This window comes from Mya arenaria, chromosome 10, assembly GCF_026914265.1.
Source record: "Mya arenaria isolate MELC-2E11 chromosome 10, ASM2691426v1".
Classification (NCBI taxonomy): domain Eukaryota; kingdom Metazoa; phylum Mollusca; class Bivalvia; order Myida; family Myidae; genus Mya; species Mya arenaria.
Genome location: NC_069131.1, coordinates 12,512,628 through 12,528,674, shown reverse-complemented (window position 1 = coordinate 12,528,674; position 16,047 = coordinate 12,512,628). Strand labels below are relative to the sequence as shown.

The following is a 16,047-nucleotide window of genomic DNA, read 5'->3' as shown; positions in this document are numbered from 1 at the left end:
ATTTACACCCATAAAAACAATCAATCGCTTGGTTCTCAACATAAAATAACATGAGGTAAATAATGGTTGAATAAATAAAACATGACCGTTTCGATAAATAATAAATTATTTAATGTAAACAAAGAAAACAAATGATAATGAAATAAATATAAACTGACTGAAACTAATACTAATAGCACAAAACACGAATATTTACAAATGAATGCCCGTGTATTTGATGTATAATTTAGCCCACAAACATATGCCCATTTATGTGTCAGATACAACTAAGAAGTTAAAGATGCACTCTTACTCCCAAATAAAATTTACAACAATTAATAATAGTGTTTTTTAATATTCCAAAAAGGATGAATAAATGTCGAAAACAATGATTCTTTTGAAGGATACAGAGTTTAATTTGAAAGAAATGAGCTTAAAACACAGTACTTCTGCCTTATGAGACTATAGTACACCACAGTAAATCTATTAGCATTCACCAATCATTTAATATGTTTGCGCTTAATTTGAAAGAAATAAGCTTAAAACACAGTACTTTTAACTTATGAGACTATAGTACACCACAGTAAATCTATTAACATTCACCAATCATTTAATATGTTTGCGCTTAATTTGAAAGAAATAAGCTTAAAACACAGTACTTCTAACTTATGAGACTATAGTCCGAAATAAATCTTTAAGCTTTCTGCTAATAAATACACCGTTACTATCTTATTATAATTAATATTTTCCATAAATGCATGATTTCGTAAGTGGTAGTCAAAACTGTTTGTTATGCATGTGTGTGTATTGATTTTGAATAAGAGCGTCACTTTAAATAGTTTGCCAACATTAAAACAGAACAAAGTTTGTATTTACTTAAACTATACATGGTTTCTATATGAACAAATCATATAAAATATAAACACATATTAACAAATGAAAACCTATTTCATTTCACGTCAAGACTGAGACAGGAAATACAATGATGTTGGATACATCAATAAGAATGAATTGACATGAGTATTATAATTCTATCGAACGCTCTTTAACACGATAGTTCAGTAGCATTTGGCATTTGAAAGGCCAAGTTAAAGCCTTCTATAAGTGGCCCCCAAAAACAACAACAACAACAACAACAACAACAACAACAACAACAAAACAACAAAAAACACAAAAAAAAAACAACTGTGTATAGTACACAACCTCTGTTTATTGATCTTAATTTACTTGCATTGAGTATGCTGTGCAGTTTTAGAAGTTTTATTATAGAAATGGACCCTTAATGGCCCTGAGCCAATAAACGATTACACAGGAAAATAGTCCCTACTGTGACACCAGTGCAATTAGCAGAAGATGCCCAGCATTTAAAGGCCTAGTTTAAGCCTTCTATAAGTGACCTAAAACTGTGTATAGTACACAACTTCTGTGTTTTGATCTTAACCTTTATTGCCTTGTGCTGTCTATCAGATCTCTGATTTGAGTATCCTGCTGTGCAGTTCAAGTTTGGTTATAGAAATAGTCAACCCTTTATGGCCCTGGGCCAATAAACAAACACACAGGAAATTGGCCCCTACTGCGACACCACTGCATTTAACAGGAGATGCACGGCAGGGAATCATCATGCCAAACATTGCTTAAACTAGGCCTTTAAGTTTCAAGTTTTATTTATGATAAACCAGTAGGTCGTAAACCAGTGAAGCATAAAGTGTACAATGGTTGACAAATACAATTGATAACAGTTTATAAAACATCTTCCCTTTCAATCTAAGGGCGTAAATGTAAATACCTAGGGCGTAATATACATGTACAGGAAAAATATTACGGTAAGTGATTTTGATATGCATGTTTGTGACGTTTTATATGTTTATGTTGAAATAGAATTGAAAAGGAAAATGAAATAAATATATATGTATACATTTCAACTTCATTACGTACAATAAACAATAATCTACCTTTTGAAATTAACGAGCATGAAATCATATCTTAATATTAATATATTAATATTTTAAGCTGCACTCTCACTGATTGAACATTTCGACAACATTTTTTATATTTTGTCTTGGAACCAGCAAATTTATGCAAAACTGCATGTAAAAAATGCTTATTTATTTATGATTTTTTCTTAAAGCTGCACTCTCACAGATTGAGCGTTTTGACAACTTTTTTATTTTGTTGTCTTGGGACGAGCCAATTTTTGGGAAAATGCATGGAAACCAGTTAAAAAAGACTGCTGGCAAAAAAATAGATCACAGATTTATATATTTAAGTTCAAAAATTGATGTTTCACGCATTTTTCTTAAACCGTTAGTAACGGTTTAAACCATAACACATTATTTTCGAACGGAAATATGAAAATCTGCGATCTGATCTTTTGTCAGCTTACTTTTGTCATTAGTTTGCAGATATTTATTCAAAAATTTGCTCTTTCAAAGACAAAAAAATAAAAAAATAGTTGTAAAAGCGGTAAATCTGTGAGCGTGCAGCTTTAAACCGTTAGTAACGCTTTTAGCCATTAAACATTAATTCTCGAATGGAAATATGAAAATCTGCGATCTGATTTTTGTCAGCAGTCTTTTATTTCCGGTTTGCAGATATTTATGCACACATTTTCTCATTCCAGGACAAAAAATAAAAACAGTTGTAAAAACGGTGAATTTGTGTGATGTGCAGCTTTAAACAACTGTAACGGTTCATATGCATGGGATTTACCGTAAAGTGTATTTTAACTAGTCTTCTTAGGAAGGAAGGGAGTGAAACTCATTGTCTACCCCCTGTGAGTTACACGTTTGACACTCTCGCGCATGCGTGATTAAGCGTCTTTGGTTCATAGTTCTTACGATGTTTAAATAGTTTGGTTTTAAATAGTTATACACAAAAATAGAGTAATATTTGAATCGTTACCGTTTAATCACTAGCTGTATAAAATTGTCACTGAAAGTCGGTTTAAAACAGCAAAGCATACTTCACTATTAACATCCATAGGGTACATGACATATATCACTAAAATGAACTGTTTACTATCTAATTTGGATACTCAATTAAATTGCCTCCAAACACAGTCTTACAGCAGATTCTTGTATTTAGTATTTTGAACATTAAGTAATGATTTAAGATCAGAACCATTTATTTTGTGTAAGTACATACCAACAATCTTTAATTTTAAGTGGTCTACATTATATTATGTAAACTACCAACAAACTGCCCAAGTTACTGTTTATATATACCGATTCACTTGATATAAACCAATAACGGCTGACTGCTGACTAACTGAAATATATGTATTGGAAAACTTGAGAAAAAAATGCATTTTCATTGGACAAAATATAATGTTGACCACTAAACCTAAATTTAATCAATTGTGAGAATCTGTTAAGAATGGGTATCTATGGAACTATGCATGGTTACTCTATGAATTGACCGTTTAAACATGTTTACAAATTTAATGTGCACGCAACTTTTCTAATGACTAGTATGAAACATGCACACACAAAAACAATATCAAATATCACAAGTCCGTCTGAAAAGACCCGCTTATCCAGTAAGTCGCTTGTTACTTTCGTTAGTGTTAATCCAATGTCTGTGGTCAGAGTTGTGGCTAGTAGTTACCATACTGTTTTCCTAGTCCCGAACCTGAAATAAAGAAGAAAAGTTTATTTTTGATAACGCTAATGTTTGATGGAATCGTAAAAAAAATACTTTTGACGGTTGACGACAGTTTGTGTTATTTGGTATATGTACAGATTTAAAAACAAAACAAAAACAAAACACAACAACATCTGGTTGTCTGGTTAGGGCAATGGTGATCGCTCTTGCTTCTTACCAAGGCGTCTCGGGTTCGATTACCAGCCTGGGTTTACGTGAGATTGGCTGGTTGTCACCAAGTCTGACAAAAGGGGTTTCTTCGGGCAATTCTGTGTCCCCCACAACACAAAACCACACTATCGCGCAAAATCGTGATTGAACTTTCTTCACAATCATTATAAAATAAAAAGTTTAAACGAAATAAAACATGTAATTAAAATGATCTACCATCTTTTCCGTGTACATTCGGGATGCTGGCAATAATTTGTTCATCCTCGCTGAAAATAATAATAAACAAAATATAAGCCTCTCTCAAACATGTTAAAATGAATCACAATATGTATTGCGGAGTTCAAACACCTGATAATTGTCGATCCTGGAAAGGGTAAGGGCTAGATACGGGGATCCGTTGGTAATAAGGGAACCATGCCAGTAGCAGGGTAAAGGGGCGAATACTTCGTTTAGCAATTTTTGAGGAAATCTGATAATTATTAAGGGAGAAAACTCTTTCTCATTGTCGTAGGTTTGGCTGTCCGCCCTTCTTTATCTTTAGTTTTAATCCGGTTCGGACGTTTGATTTCTTTGTTCGTTGCCCAAATGGCAGATACTTGGGCTTGTCCCAAAGAAATTATTTCCAAAGTCTTTTTTATACAATCCAGGGTATTTTGTCCGTGTCCTATTTTCTATTTTTTATGCTTATGTCAGAGCAAAAATAATCTTTACAAGTTGAAACTCTCAATCCTCATTTCAGGATAAATTCTAAATTTAAGTACCCCCTGACATGATGTAACTTTCATATCAATGAAACATGTCATTCGAAATATATTTTGATCCTTTGTTAGTTCCTCATGCATAAAATATCGCATTAACAGCATCTGTGCTATGGTGCCTGACCCACAAATCGATTGGTTTTCTGATAGTTACAATGACCTTTAATTGTAATGCATCTGCCAGGTAGACTTATAAAGTTTTCGTATCCTTTGATCGGGATTCGTTTGATGTTTTTATATTTAAAATAATTTAAAAAACAAAAACAGTATACATAAGTGTATTACAGTTTCCATATTTGTTCATTATTTCCATTGAAAAAGGACTTGAAATAACATATTTTTAAATATTTGAAGGCCCAAACTAATAATTTCGGGTAACCACACTTTCTTTTGTGGCTCACCAAGCTCGAATGCTACCAAAATAATGTTGTGTCACAAAGCATCCATAAACTAAACAGTTGTGAGTCGGATAGCTTATAAAGCGCTGCAATGATTTCAAATAAAACCCCTTCGATCTGTCTTTCATTTCCATATATAAATTATGCGATTCATTCATTTCTCAGGGAAGTCATACATCAATGCCATGCAAACATATCGATGCTTGGTACAACACGGATACTTACTCCTCGTCATTGTTGGGAAGAGAGCAGCAATCGGCAGATCTCAAAGAGTTCGGTAGACACTGTCCGTACGTGTGCCATCGCCAACATAATACCAACAGGTAGCTGATTATCACAGCTGAAATATACAGGTAGCTGATTACAACAGCTGAAATATGACTGGTTGCTGATTACCACCGCTGCAATATGACAGGTAGCTGATTATCACAGCTGAAATGTGACAGGTAGCTGATTATCACAGCTGCAATATGTCAGGTAGCTGATTATCACAGCTGCAATGTAGCAGTTAGCTGATTATCACTGCTGCAATGTGGCCGGTAGCTGATTATCACAGCTGCAAAAAACAGGTAGCTGATTATCACAACTGCAATAAAACAGTTAGTTAAATATCACAGCTGCAATATGGCATGTAGCTGAACACCACAGCTTCAATAAAACAGGTTGCTGATTATCACAGCTGAAATATGACTGTTTGCTGTTCATTACAGCTGAAATATGACTGGTTGCTGATTATCACAGCTGAAATATGACTGGTTGCTGATATTTGCAGCTGAAATATGACTGGTTGCTGATTATCACAGCTGTAATATGTCAGGTAGCTTATTATCACAGCTGCAATAAAACAGGTAGCTGATTATCACAGCTTAAATATGACAGGTAGCTGGTTATTACAGCTGCAATATGACAGGTAGCTGGTTATTACAGCTGCAATATGACAGGTAGCTGGTTATTACAGCTGCAATATGACAGGTAGCTGATTATTATAATTGACTCGCTATCACCACTGTGATAGAATAGATAACTGGTTATCATCGTTGTAACATAACAGGTAGGTATCACCACTGTGATAGAAAAGATAACTGGTTATCACCGTTGTAACATAACAGATAGGTATCACCACTGTGATAAAATAGTTAACTGGTTAACACCGTTTTAACATAACAGGTAGGTATCACCGCTGGGATAGAAAAGATAACTGGTTATCACCGTTGTTATATCACATTGGAACATACAGTTTGTTATCACCGCTGAAATAAAACAGAAGTAGTCGGATATATATCAAAAGGTAAACCTAACCTACCTGCAATAAAACAGCAGGCAATCATGACGCCGACCATTTCCGTGTTGGAGGCCATCTCATCGCCACCCGTGGACTGAGGAGGTATAAGAGTCGTGGTCGTGTGGGTTGGGTCGGTGGCTGTTGGCAACCCGAACTCTATGGTTGCGGTTCCTGTTAGCGGAGTGTCACCGTCGTCCGTAGCCAACACGTAGAAGGTGAATGGTCCGTCGCCGTATACCAGGTCATTCATGATCTGAAATTCATAAAGTTGCTTGATTGGGAGAACAGTACATTTTACAAAACAATAATATTTAAAAAAAAAATTACCATTATATTGAGATAATTGCGTCATTTTATTAAAAACAGCGGCTGTTGTGTCTAACGTCAGTGGGCGATTACATAAAAAAATGTATTCAGAATAATTGGATCATTATAAACGAAACATGCTGTTTATTTAGAACGTCAAAAACGAAAATCTGTTTTGAACGATATATATTTTGCGCTTAAGCATGCACTTTTTATTGGGCATATAGCTACAAAACTGTCCAAAAACATCCCGCCCCATACATTCAAGCGTCTGGATAGTAGATACTTCATGATGTCTACATTACATCCCGTATAAGGCTAAAATAGCACGCCACTTATATAAATCTTAAGATAAATATATAACATTCCATAGAGGGCGAAAATAGCACGCTAACTTATATGAAATACTAAAATAAGGCAGCGGCTATGTGCTACCACCTTACCCTAACCCTAATCCATCCTAATCCTAACCCGTGTGGCGCATATGATAAGCCCCGCCTACGCACCGCCTGCGTCCGCTACAAACCGCCTTATATTACATCCCGTAGAAGGCAAAATGAGCACTCCTACTTATATAAAACATTAAAATGAGGCAGCGGCTATGTGCCACTACATTACCCTAACCCTTATCCATCCTAATCCTAACCCGTGTGACGCATATGATAAGCCCCGCCTACGCACCGCCTGCGTCCGCTACATAACGCCTTGTATAATATCCCGTAGAATGCGGTAAAACACGTGTACTTATGTAAATCTTAAAATAAGGCAACGGCTATGTGTCACTACATTGTACTTACCCTAACCAACCCTAACCCACCCTTACGTTGCCTTGTGAAGTACATAATAAGCCTCGCCTACGCACCGCCTACGTCCGCTACATAACGCCTAATATAACATCCGGTAGGGGGCGACAATAGCACACCTTCTTAAATAAATATTAAAATGAGGCAGCGGCTATGTGCCACTATCTTACCCTTACCCTAACCATACCCTCAACCCGTGTGACACATACAATAAGCCCCGCCTACGCAGCGCCTACGTCCGCTAAATAACGCCTTGTATAAATACTTATATAAATCTTAAAATAAGGCAGCGGCTATGTGCTACTACCTTACCCTAACCCTTAACCACCCTAACCCTAACCAGTGTGACGTATATGATAAGCCCCACCTACGCCCCACCTATGTCCGCTACTTGATTTTATTTCTACTTTACGTCGATTGAATATACTAATTATTCGCAATCCATCTGTTATTTTAAACGCAAACCACTACGTTTAAAACTAACCGAGAGCGTTATGTTGGATTCAACAAGTTCGAAATAGTCCGTGTAGCTGTTCGACGTATCGAGGGACAGTGTGACCTCATTGTTTGGACTGTCAGCGTCCAGATCCGTGTACGTTAACGTCACAAGAACGTCACCGACAGAGATGTTTTCATTGTTCATCTGTGTAATAATGAGACGTCAATGTAACAACGAAAGTATATATTTTACAAAGATTGTGAAGAAAGTTATAAAATCATAAGTATTACGAAGGGTGGAGCAAGCAAGCCCATTAAAGCAATACAGATTTAATAACACAACATGTTTTATTATATAATATGTTTTCATCAGGCGGGGAACCAAATTAAATCGCCATGTCTCTTAAGCGTGTAACTTATTTCGAGGTCGATAGGCGATTTCGTTGGCTTAAAGTCTAGAAATTGTTTTTTTATTATAGTGAAAAAAATGCGTTAATCACAACGTGTACCGTTTCAGCATGTTATACCATGTGATTTTACTTACGTCAAACGTATAGTAAGAGGGGCTGAACGTCGGTATGTTATCGTTCGTGTCGCTAAACGTCACGTAGTAAGCGGTTTCGACACTGAAATGACACATAGCTAATGACTATACAGGCTAAGCGCTGTGGTTATTTTTACGAGTTTAATAAATTATTAATATAGGATCTACATTTTAAACTTGTTCCTGGACTTCTACAGTGAATAATACATATTTCTTTATGTATTCCAACCAGAATTTTAATACGCTTTTGTACATATACATTTGTATACAAACTATGCATTTAATGACAGATTTGTTATATCAACTTACGTAAGCCCGAAGCGGTCCGCTATGGAGATATTGACGTAAACTTCCTCCGTTAACGCGGTGTTTTCTCGATCGTACGTTTTTCTCAACGTCAAAGTGCCGTTCAAGACGTTCACGTTGACAAAGTCTTCACCTGGTGATAAACATAGTGATGTTAAACACTTTTCACGATCATCACAGTATATCTCATTTGAGCTAGTTGTTTTATACACAACTAGTTGTCGTAAGATTTAAATAGCTTAGTTTGGAAAAAAATCATCAAGCAGCTAGTATTTTGAAAACATCGGCGCCCGTATCCTGATGGCCACCAAGAGGTGATTCGATGTCTGAAAATCAGCAAGAAATCCAGTTCATCAAATTAGAAATATTGCATTAAAAGTTGTATTACGTTACAGACCTGTTCCCCCGGTAACGGTCCAGGTATGAATTTCGGCGCTATCCGCGTCAACCACAACGAAGCTCGGGTCACCGATTTTACTGCCAGCCTGCAGGGTTTAGGGTAGAGGAGATATAAAATAGATCTATTTTCTTAATTCTATTATATAATGGCAGGCATAAACTAAGACAGCTTATTGTTTACTCTGCATATCATTACCAAATGTGTCACCACAGCACGACAAAAAGCTACGTTTTAGTACACCAATATGTCCTCTTACGTAGTAAACGTAGCGAAAAATAATAATTTTCTGTCTTATAATGTAAAGAGCAACAAGGTGACAACACCTACCGGTCCCTCTTCCGCACTAAAAGATTGGGACGTCGTTGGGGGGTCAAGTGTAGGAGTTTCCCCGATGTCATTAATCACGATATTAAGCAGCACCCCGCTTAACCCCGAGTACTGGACGCCGTCGTATGCGCGCGCATATATCTTGTAGGCGTTCTGTACTTCGTAATCAAATTCACGGAGGTCTTTCAGTTTAACTTCGGCTGTGATTTCGCCTGCGGTCTGAGTTTCTAAAGAAAAACACCAAACATACGTAAAATAATGAATGTCAACCCGTAAAGACATGATTATAATAGTCTCACCGTCCCATTAACCTAGTATAGCACAAAGTACATACGTACAACATTACATATAATGATACAACATACTCGTTAAATCACAAAGTGCAATATATAATGGTACACCGTGCAACCTACCACATAATGGCACACCGCACTAGCTATATCACAAAGCGCAGGCGTGCAACCTACCACATAATGGTTCACCGCACTAGCTATATCACAAAGCGTAGACGTGCAACCTACCACATAATGGCACACTGCACTAGCTATATCACAAAGCGCAGGCGTGCAACCTACCACATAATGGCACATCGTACTAGCTATATCACAAAGTGCAGGCGTGCAACCTACCACATAATGGCACACCGCACTAGCTATATCACAAAGTGCAGGCGTGCAACCTACCACATAATGACACACCACACTAGCTATAGCATAAAGCGCAGGCGTGCAACCTACCACATAATGGCACACCGCACTAGCTATATCACAAAGTGCAGGCGTGCAACCTACCACATAATGACACACCACAGTAGCTATAGCATAAAGCGCAGGCGTGCAACCTTCCACATAATGGTACAACGCAGTAGCTATAGCGCAAGCTTTCAACATAACACCTACTGATAAACCACAGCAGCTGTAGCTCAGAGTGCAAGCGTGCAACGTACCACATAATGGTACACCGCAGTAGCTATAGCACAAAGCGCAGGCGTGCAACCTACCACATAATGGCACATCGCAGTAGCTTAAGCACAAAGCGCAAGCGTTCAACATAACACCTACTGGTAAACCACAGCAGCTGTAGACCAGAGTGCAAGCGTGCGACATTCCACATAACGGTACACCGCAGTAGCTGTAGCAAAATGTGCAGGCGTGCAACCTACCACATAATGGCACACCGCAGTAGCTATAGCACAAAGCGCAAGCGTTCAACATAACACCTACTGGTAAACCACAGCAGCTGTAGACCAGAGTGCAAGCGTGCAACATACCACATAATGGTACACCGTAGTAGCTGTAGCACAAAGCGCAAGCGTGCAACCTACCATATAATGGCACACCGCAGTAGCTATAGCACAAAGCGCAAGCGTTCAACATAACACCTACTGGTAAACCACAGCAACTGTAGCACAAAGCTCAAGCGTGTAACATACCACATAATGGCACACCACAGTAGCTGTAGCACAAAGCGCAAGCGTGCAGCATACCACATAATGGCACACAGCAGTAGCTGTAGCACAAAGCGCAAGCGTGCAACATAATACATAACGATACACCGCACTACCTGTAGCACAAAGCGCAAGCGTGCAACATAATACATAACGGTACACCGCACTAGCTGTAGCACAAAGCGCAAGCATGCAACATAACAAAGAACGGTACACCGCACTAGCTGTAGCACAAAGCGCAAGCGTGCAACATAACACAGAACGGTATACCGCACTAGCTGTAGCACAAAGCGCAAGCGTGCAAAGTAACACATAACGGTACACCGCACTAGCTGTAGCACAAAGCGCAAGCATGCAACATAACACAGAACGGTACACCGCACTAGCTGTAGCACAAAGCGCAAGCATGCAACATAACACATAACGGTACACCGCACTAGCTGTAGCACAAAGCGCAAGCATGCAACATTCCGCATAATGGTACACAACAGTAGCTGTAGCACAAAGCGCAAGCATGCAACATAACACAGAACGGTACACCGCACTAGCTGTAGCACAAAGTACAAGCGTGCAAAGTAACACATAACGGTACACCGCACCAGCTGTAGCACAAAGCGCAAGCATGCAACATAACACAGAACGGTACACCGCACCAGCTGTAGCACAAAGCGCAAGCGTGCAACATAACACAGAACGATACATCGCACTAGCTGTAGCACAAAGCGCAAGCATGCAACATAACACATAACGGTACACTGCATTAGCTGTAGCACAAAGCGCAAGCGTGCAACATTCCGCATAATGGTACACCGCACTAGCTGTAGCACAAAGCGCAAGCGTGCAACATTCCGCATAATGGTACACAGCAGTAGCTGTAGCACAAAGCGGAAACATGCAACATGACACAGAACGGTACACCGCACTAGCTGTAGCACAAAGTACAAGCGTGCAACATAACACAGAACGGTACACCGCACCAGCTGTAGCACAAAGCGCAAGCATGCAACATAACACAGAACGGTACACCGCACTAGCTGTAGCACAAAGTACAAGCGTGCAACATAACACAGAACGGTACACCGCACCAGCTGTAGCACAAAGCGCAAGCGTGCAACATAACACAGAACGATACACCGCACTAGCTGTAGCACAAAGCGCAAGCATGCAACATAACACAGAACGGTACACTGCATTAGCTGTAGCACAAAGCGCAAGCATGCAACATTCCGCATAATGGTACACCGCACTAGCTGTAGCACAAAGCGCAAGCGTGCAACATTCCGCATAATGGTACACAGCAGTAGCTGTAGCACAAAGCGGAAACATGCAACATGACACAGAACGGTACACCGCACTAGCTGTAGCACAAAGTACAAGCGTGCAACATAACACAGAACGGTACACCGCACCAGCTGTAGCACAAAGCGCAAGCATGCAACATAACACAGAACGGTACACCGCACTAGCTGTAGCACAAAGTACAAGCGTGCAACATAACACAGAACGGTACACCGCACCAGCTGTAGCACAAAGCGCAAGCATACAACATAACACAGAACGGTACACCGCACTAGCTGTAGCACAAAGCGCAAGCATGCAACATAACACAGAACGGTACACCGCACTAGCTGTAGCACAAAGCGCAAGCATACAACATAACACAGAACGGTACACCGCACTAGCTGTAGCACAAAGCCAAAGCATGCAACATAACACAGAACGGTACACAGCAGTAGCTGTAGCACAAAGCGCAAGCATGCAACATAACACATAACGGTACACCGCACTAGCTGTAGCACAAAGTACAAGCGTGCAACATAACACATAACGGTACACCGCACCAGCTGTAGCACAAAGCGCAAGCGTGCAACATAACACAGAACGATACACCGCACTAGCTGTAGCACAAAGCGCAAGCGTGCAACATAACACATAATGGTACACCGCACTAGCTGAGGGACAAATGCACAAAGCGTTCAGCTTACCATTTATCTCAAACATGTCGCTGCTTTCCACCGGATCATACTCGTAACTAAGGTATACCAGCGTAAGGTCGCTGTCGGTTGCGGTGAAAGTGTACAGGGACGTCCCCGCCGGTGTGTTTGTGCCCTCGTCAAAAAACACCGTCGTCGGTTGTGTCACCGTAAACACCGGCTTCTCGTTACCTTGGGAAAAATGGCGTTATGTTTACAAAGAATGAGGTGATATTTAAAGATGCACTCTTACTCCTAAATAAGCAGTACCACAATTAATACAATTGTTTTAATTTACCGAAAAGGAAAAATAAATATCGAAACCAATGGTTCTTATGAAAGATACCGTGTTAAATTTGAAAGAAAGGTGCAGAAAACACGGTATTTCTGATTTTTGAGAAAGGTAGTTGATCACTGTAAATTTAGCAAAAATAGGTCATTTGAAATTCGATTACAGAACAATAAAGAGCAGGTATACACTTTAGTAATAAATTTATTAATACTAAGTCTGGCTAATTTATTAACACATTAATAATAAGCAAGCAATCACCTTTTATTTAATAAAACATTAAATGGGGGTCATCAGACAGCAAAATTTCACATGAGAGTTAAAGGAGCTCAAACTTATTTGTAGATTCAGTTCGGTTTTCGTAGCGCAATTCGGTTTTCCTAGCGGATATCGATTTTACCAAGCGGATGGCTTTTTTTTATTCAATAATTGTGAAATAAAGTATATTTTTTTTGCCTAGTTATACGATTACGCACAAAAACGTATAACAATGTAAACTTGTACATTGATTATGTCATCATTGCGCGTCAAATAGAATATAAAGGACTGCCAAAATTGTTCACCAAACATAAATACATTGGCCCGCTGTTAAAGCTGCGTCTCACAGATTGAATGTTTTGACAACTTTTTTTTTATTTTTTGTCTTGGAACGAGTCAATTTATGCGAAAATCCATGGAAACCAGTTTAATAAGACTGTTAACAAAACATCAGATCGCAGATTTTTATATTTCAGTTCACAAATTGATCTTTTATGCATTTTTCTTAAACCGTTAGGCCATAAAACCTTTAATTTTCGAACGGAAATCTGAAAATCTACGACCTGATTTTTTTTCCCAGCAATCTTATATTATTGGTTTGCAAACATTTACTCAAAAATATGCTCTTTCCAAGACCAAAAAATATTTAAAAAAAGCTGTAAAAATGGTAAATCTGTGAGAGTGCAGCTTTAAAGTTACCAACGTTATTAGTTAGATCATCGTTATGTTTTAACGTGAATTATTTGATAATGCGTTCATATATTTAAATAAAACAGTTACAGCTATCATAGTTGTCTCAATTCTCGTTAGAAATACTGTAGATCAAAAGTGTATCAATTAAACGTACAAAGCGGTACAGATTTGATTGAAATACTGTAGATCAAAAGTGTATCAATTAAACGTACAGAGCGGTACAGATTTGATTGAAATACTGTTAGATCAAAAGTGTATCAATTAAACGTACAGAGCGGTACAGATTTGATTGCAATACTGTAGATCAAAAGTGTATCAATTAAACGTACAGAGCGGTACAGATTTGATTGCAATACTGTAGATCAAAAGTGTATCAATTAAACGTACAGAGCGGTACAGATTTGATTGCAATACTGTAGATCAAAAGTGTATCAATTAAACGTACAGAGCGGTACAGATTCGATTGAAATACTGTTAGATCAAAAGTGTATCAATTAAACGTACAGAGCGGTACAGATTTGATTGCAATACTGTAGATCAAAAGTGTATCAATTAAACGTACAGAGCGGTACAGATTTGATTGAAATACTGTAGATCAAACGTGTATCAATTAAACGTACAGAGCGGTACAGATTTGATTGAAATACTGTAGATCAAAAGTGTATCAATTAAACGTACAGAGCGGTACAGATTTGATTGCAATACTGTAGATCAAAAGTGTATCAATTAAACGTACAGAGCGGTACAGATTTGATTGAAATACTGTAGATCAAAAGTGTATCAATTAAACGTACAGAGCGGTACAGATTTGATTGAAATACTGTAGATCAAAAGTGTATCAATTAAACGTACAGAGCGGTACAGATTTGAAAGTTAACAACGATTTCGTCAACAACTTTAACTTAACTCTGAGTTTCAAACACAAGCTCAGAGAACTGAGTTCTTAAATGTTTGGAAATATGTAATTATTCAATAATGTAAGTAATTTTGACAAAAAAGATATATGCACTGACTTTGAGCAGATTATAACTGACAGATGCAGCAAATGTTAACATCGCTCCTTAAAATGCATTTTTACAACACTATTAATAGCTTGCTTTTCTGGCCCTAATTTTTTCGAAACTTCATAAGTTCCTTTTAGCTCACTATTTCTTTTTAATAATTTGCATAAAATTTACTTTTTTAAGAGTTGAAATACTTTAAATAGGAGTAAGCTTTATGATAATTACAATTCACCATTTTTCATCTATCAAAATTCAATTTAAGTATGTATTTTGAACTATTGAAATAGGCTACTTAAGCCAGTTAGAAGTTTCGAGAAATTGCTCACGGGCAAAGATAAACAGCACCCGTATGGACCTACTTTTTATAAACAACGCACAAAATAGTTACAGCGAAAACAATACATTTTTACTATTTTTTGTTTAACTGAGGTGGGATAAAAAAACATCTACCATGGCCAATCGTGAAAGCTAGGTTCATCCCGACCCTCGGTAAACCTCGTGTCGCAAAAACACACACCTACGCTCGGGTTGTGATGTACTTATCTTTCATTCTTGGAAATGGAAGATACTTATAATCTGATCTATACGAAAATGAAATATGCAACCACACACAATTCAATACGAACCATAAACTATGTGAAGAAGTTCGAAAAATAATAACAATCCGAAAGCATTCATTTTGTAAAAAAATCACTTGTGAATTGTCGGTGACATTTAAAGTTTATTATCTCAGTAAACGGTCACATATATGTATGTTGACACATAATCTTGAGCTTATTCAGCTCATAATACTTCTTTTCACATTCACTCGACTGATTTAGTTATTGTTGTTGATCAATTCATTCTTCCACGTCTCAATGCCTGTTCGTTGTCCAAAATGACACATTGAACAATATATGACACACTAACAGATAAAATAAGTAATGCAATCTGAGTTCTTTATGGTATAATTAGCTTATAAGTAGTTCAATTCGTCCAAGATCGGTTTTGAGTTTCTTTTCCTTGTTTGTGAGCATGTATATCTAAAAA

At 37.9% G+C, this 16,047-nt stretch overlaps 1 protein-coding gene across 1 annotated transcript; it reads right to left on the bottom strand.

Moving 5' to 3' along the window:
• Positions 1-15,783, bottom strand: LOC128205397 (protocadherin gamma-A2-like). The gene is made up of 11 exons (XM_052906981.1): positions 15,645-15,783; positions 12,787-12,966; positions 9,355-9,581; positions 9,025-9,112; positions 8,631-8,760; positions 8,322-8,403; positions 7,824-7,982; positions 6,252-6,483; positions 5,174-5,288; positions 4,009-4,058; positions 1-3,609 (listed from the first exon to the last, which is right to left on the bottom strand). Exons 1-11 carry the CDS (start codon positions 15,694-15,696, stop codon positions 3,575-3,577), a joined length of 1,350 nt encoding a protein of 449 aa, XP_052762941.1. The 5' UTR covers positions 15,697-15,783; the 3' UTR covers positions 1-3,574.
• Positions 15,784-16,047: the final 264 nt, after the last annotated feature.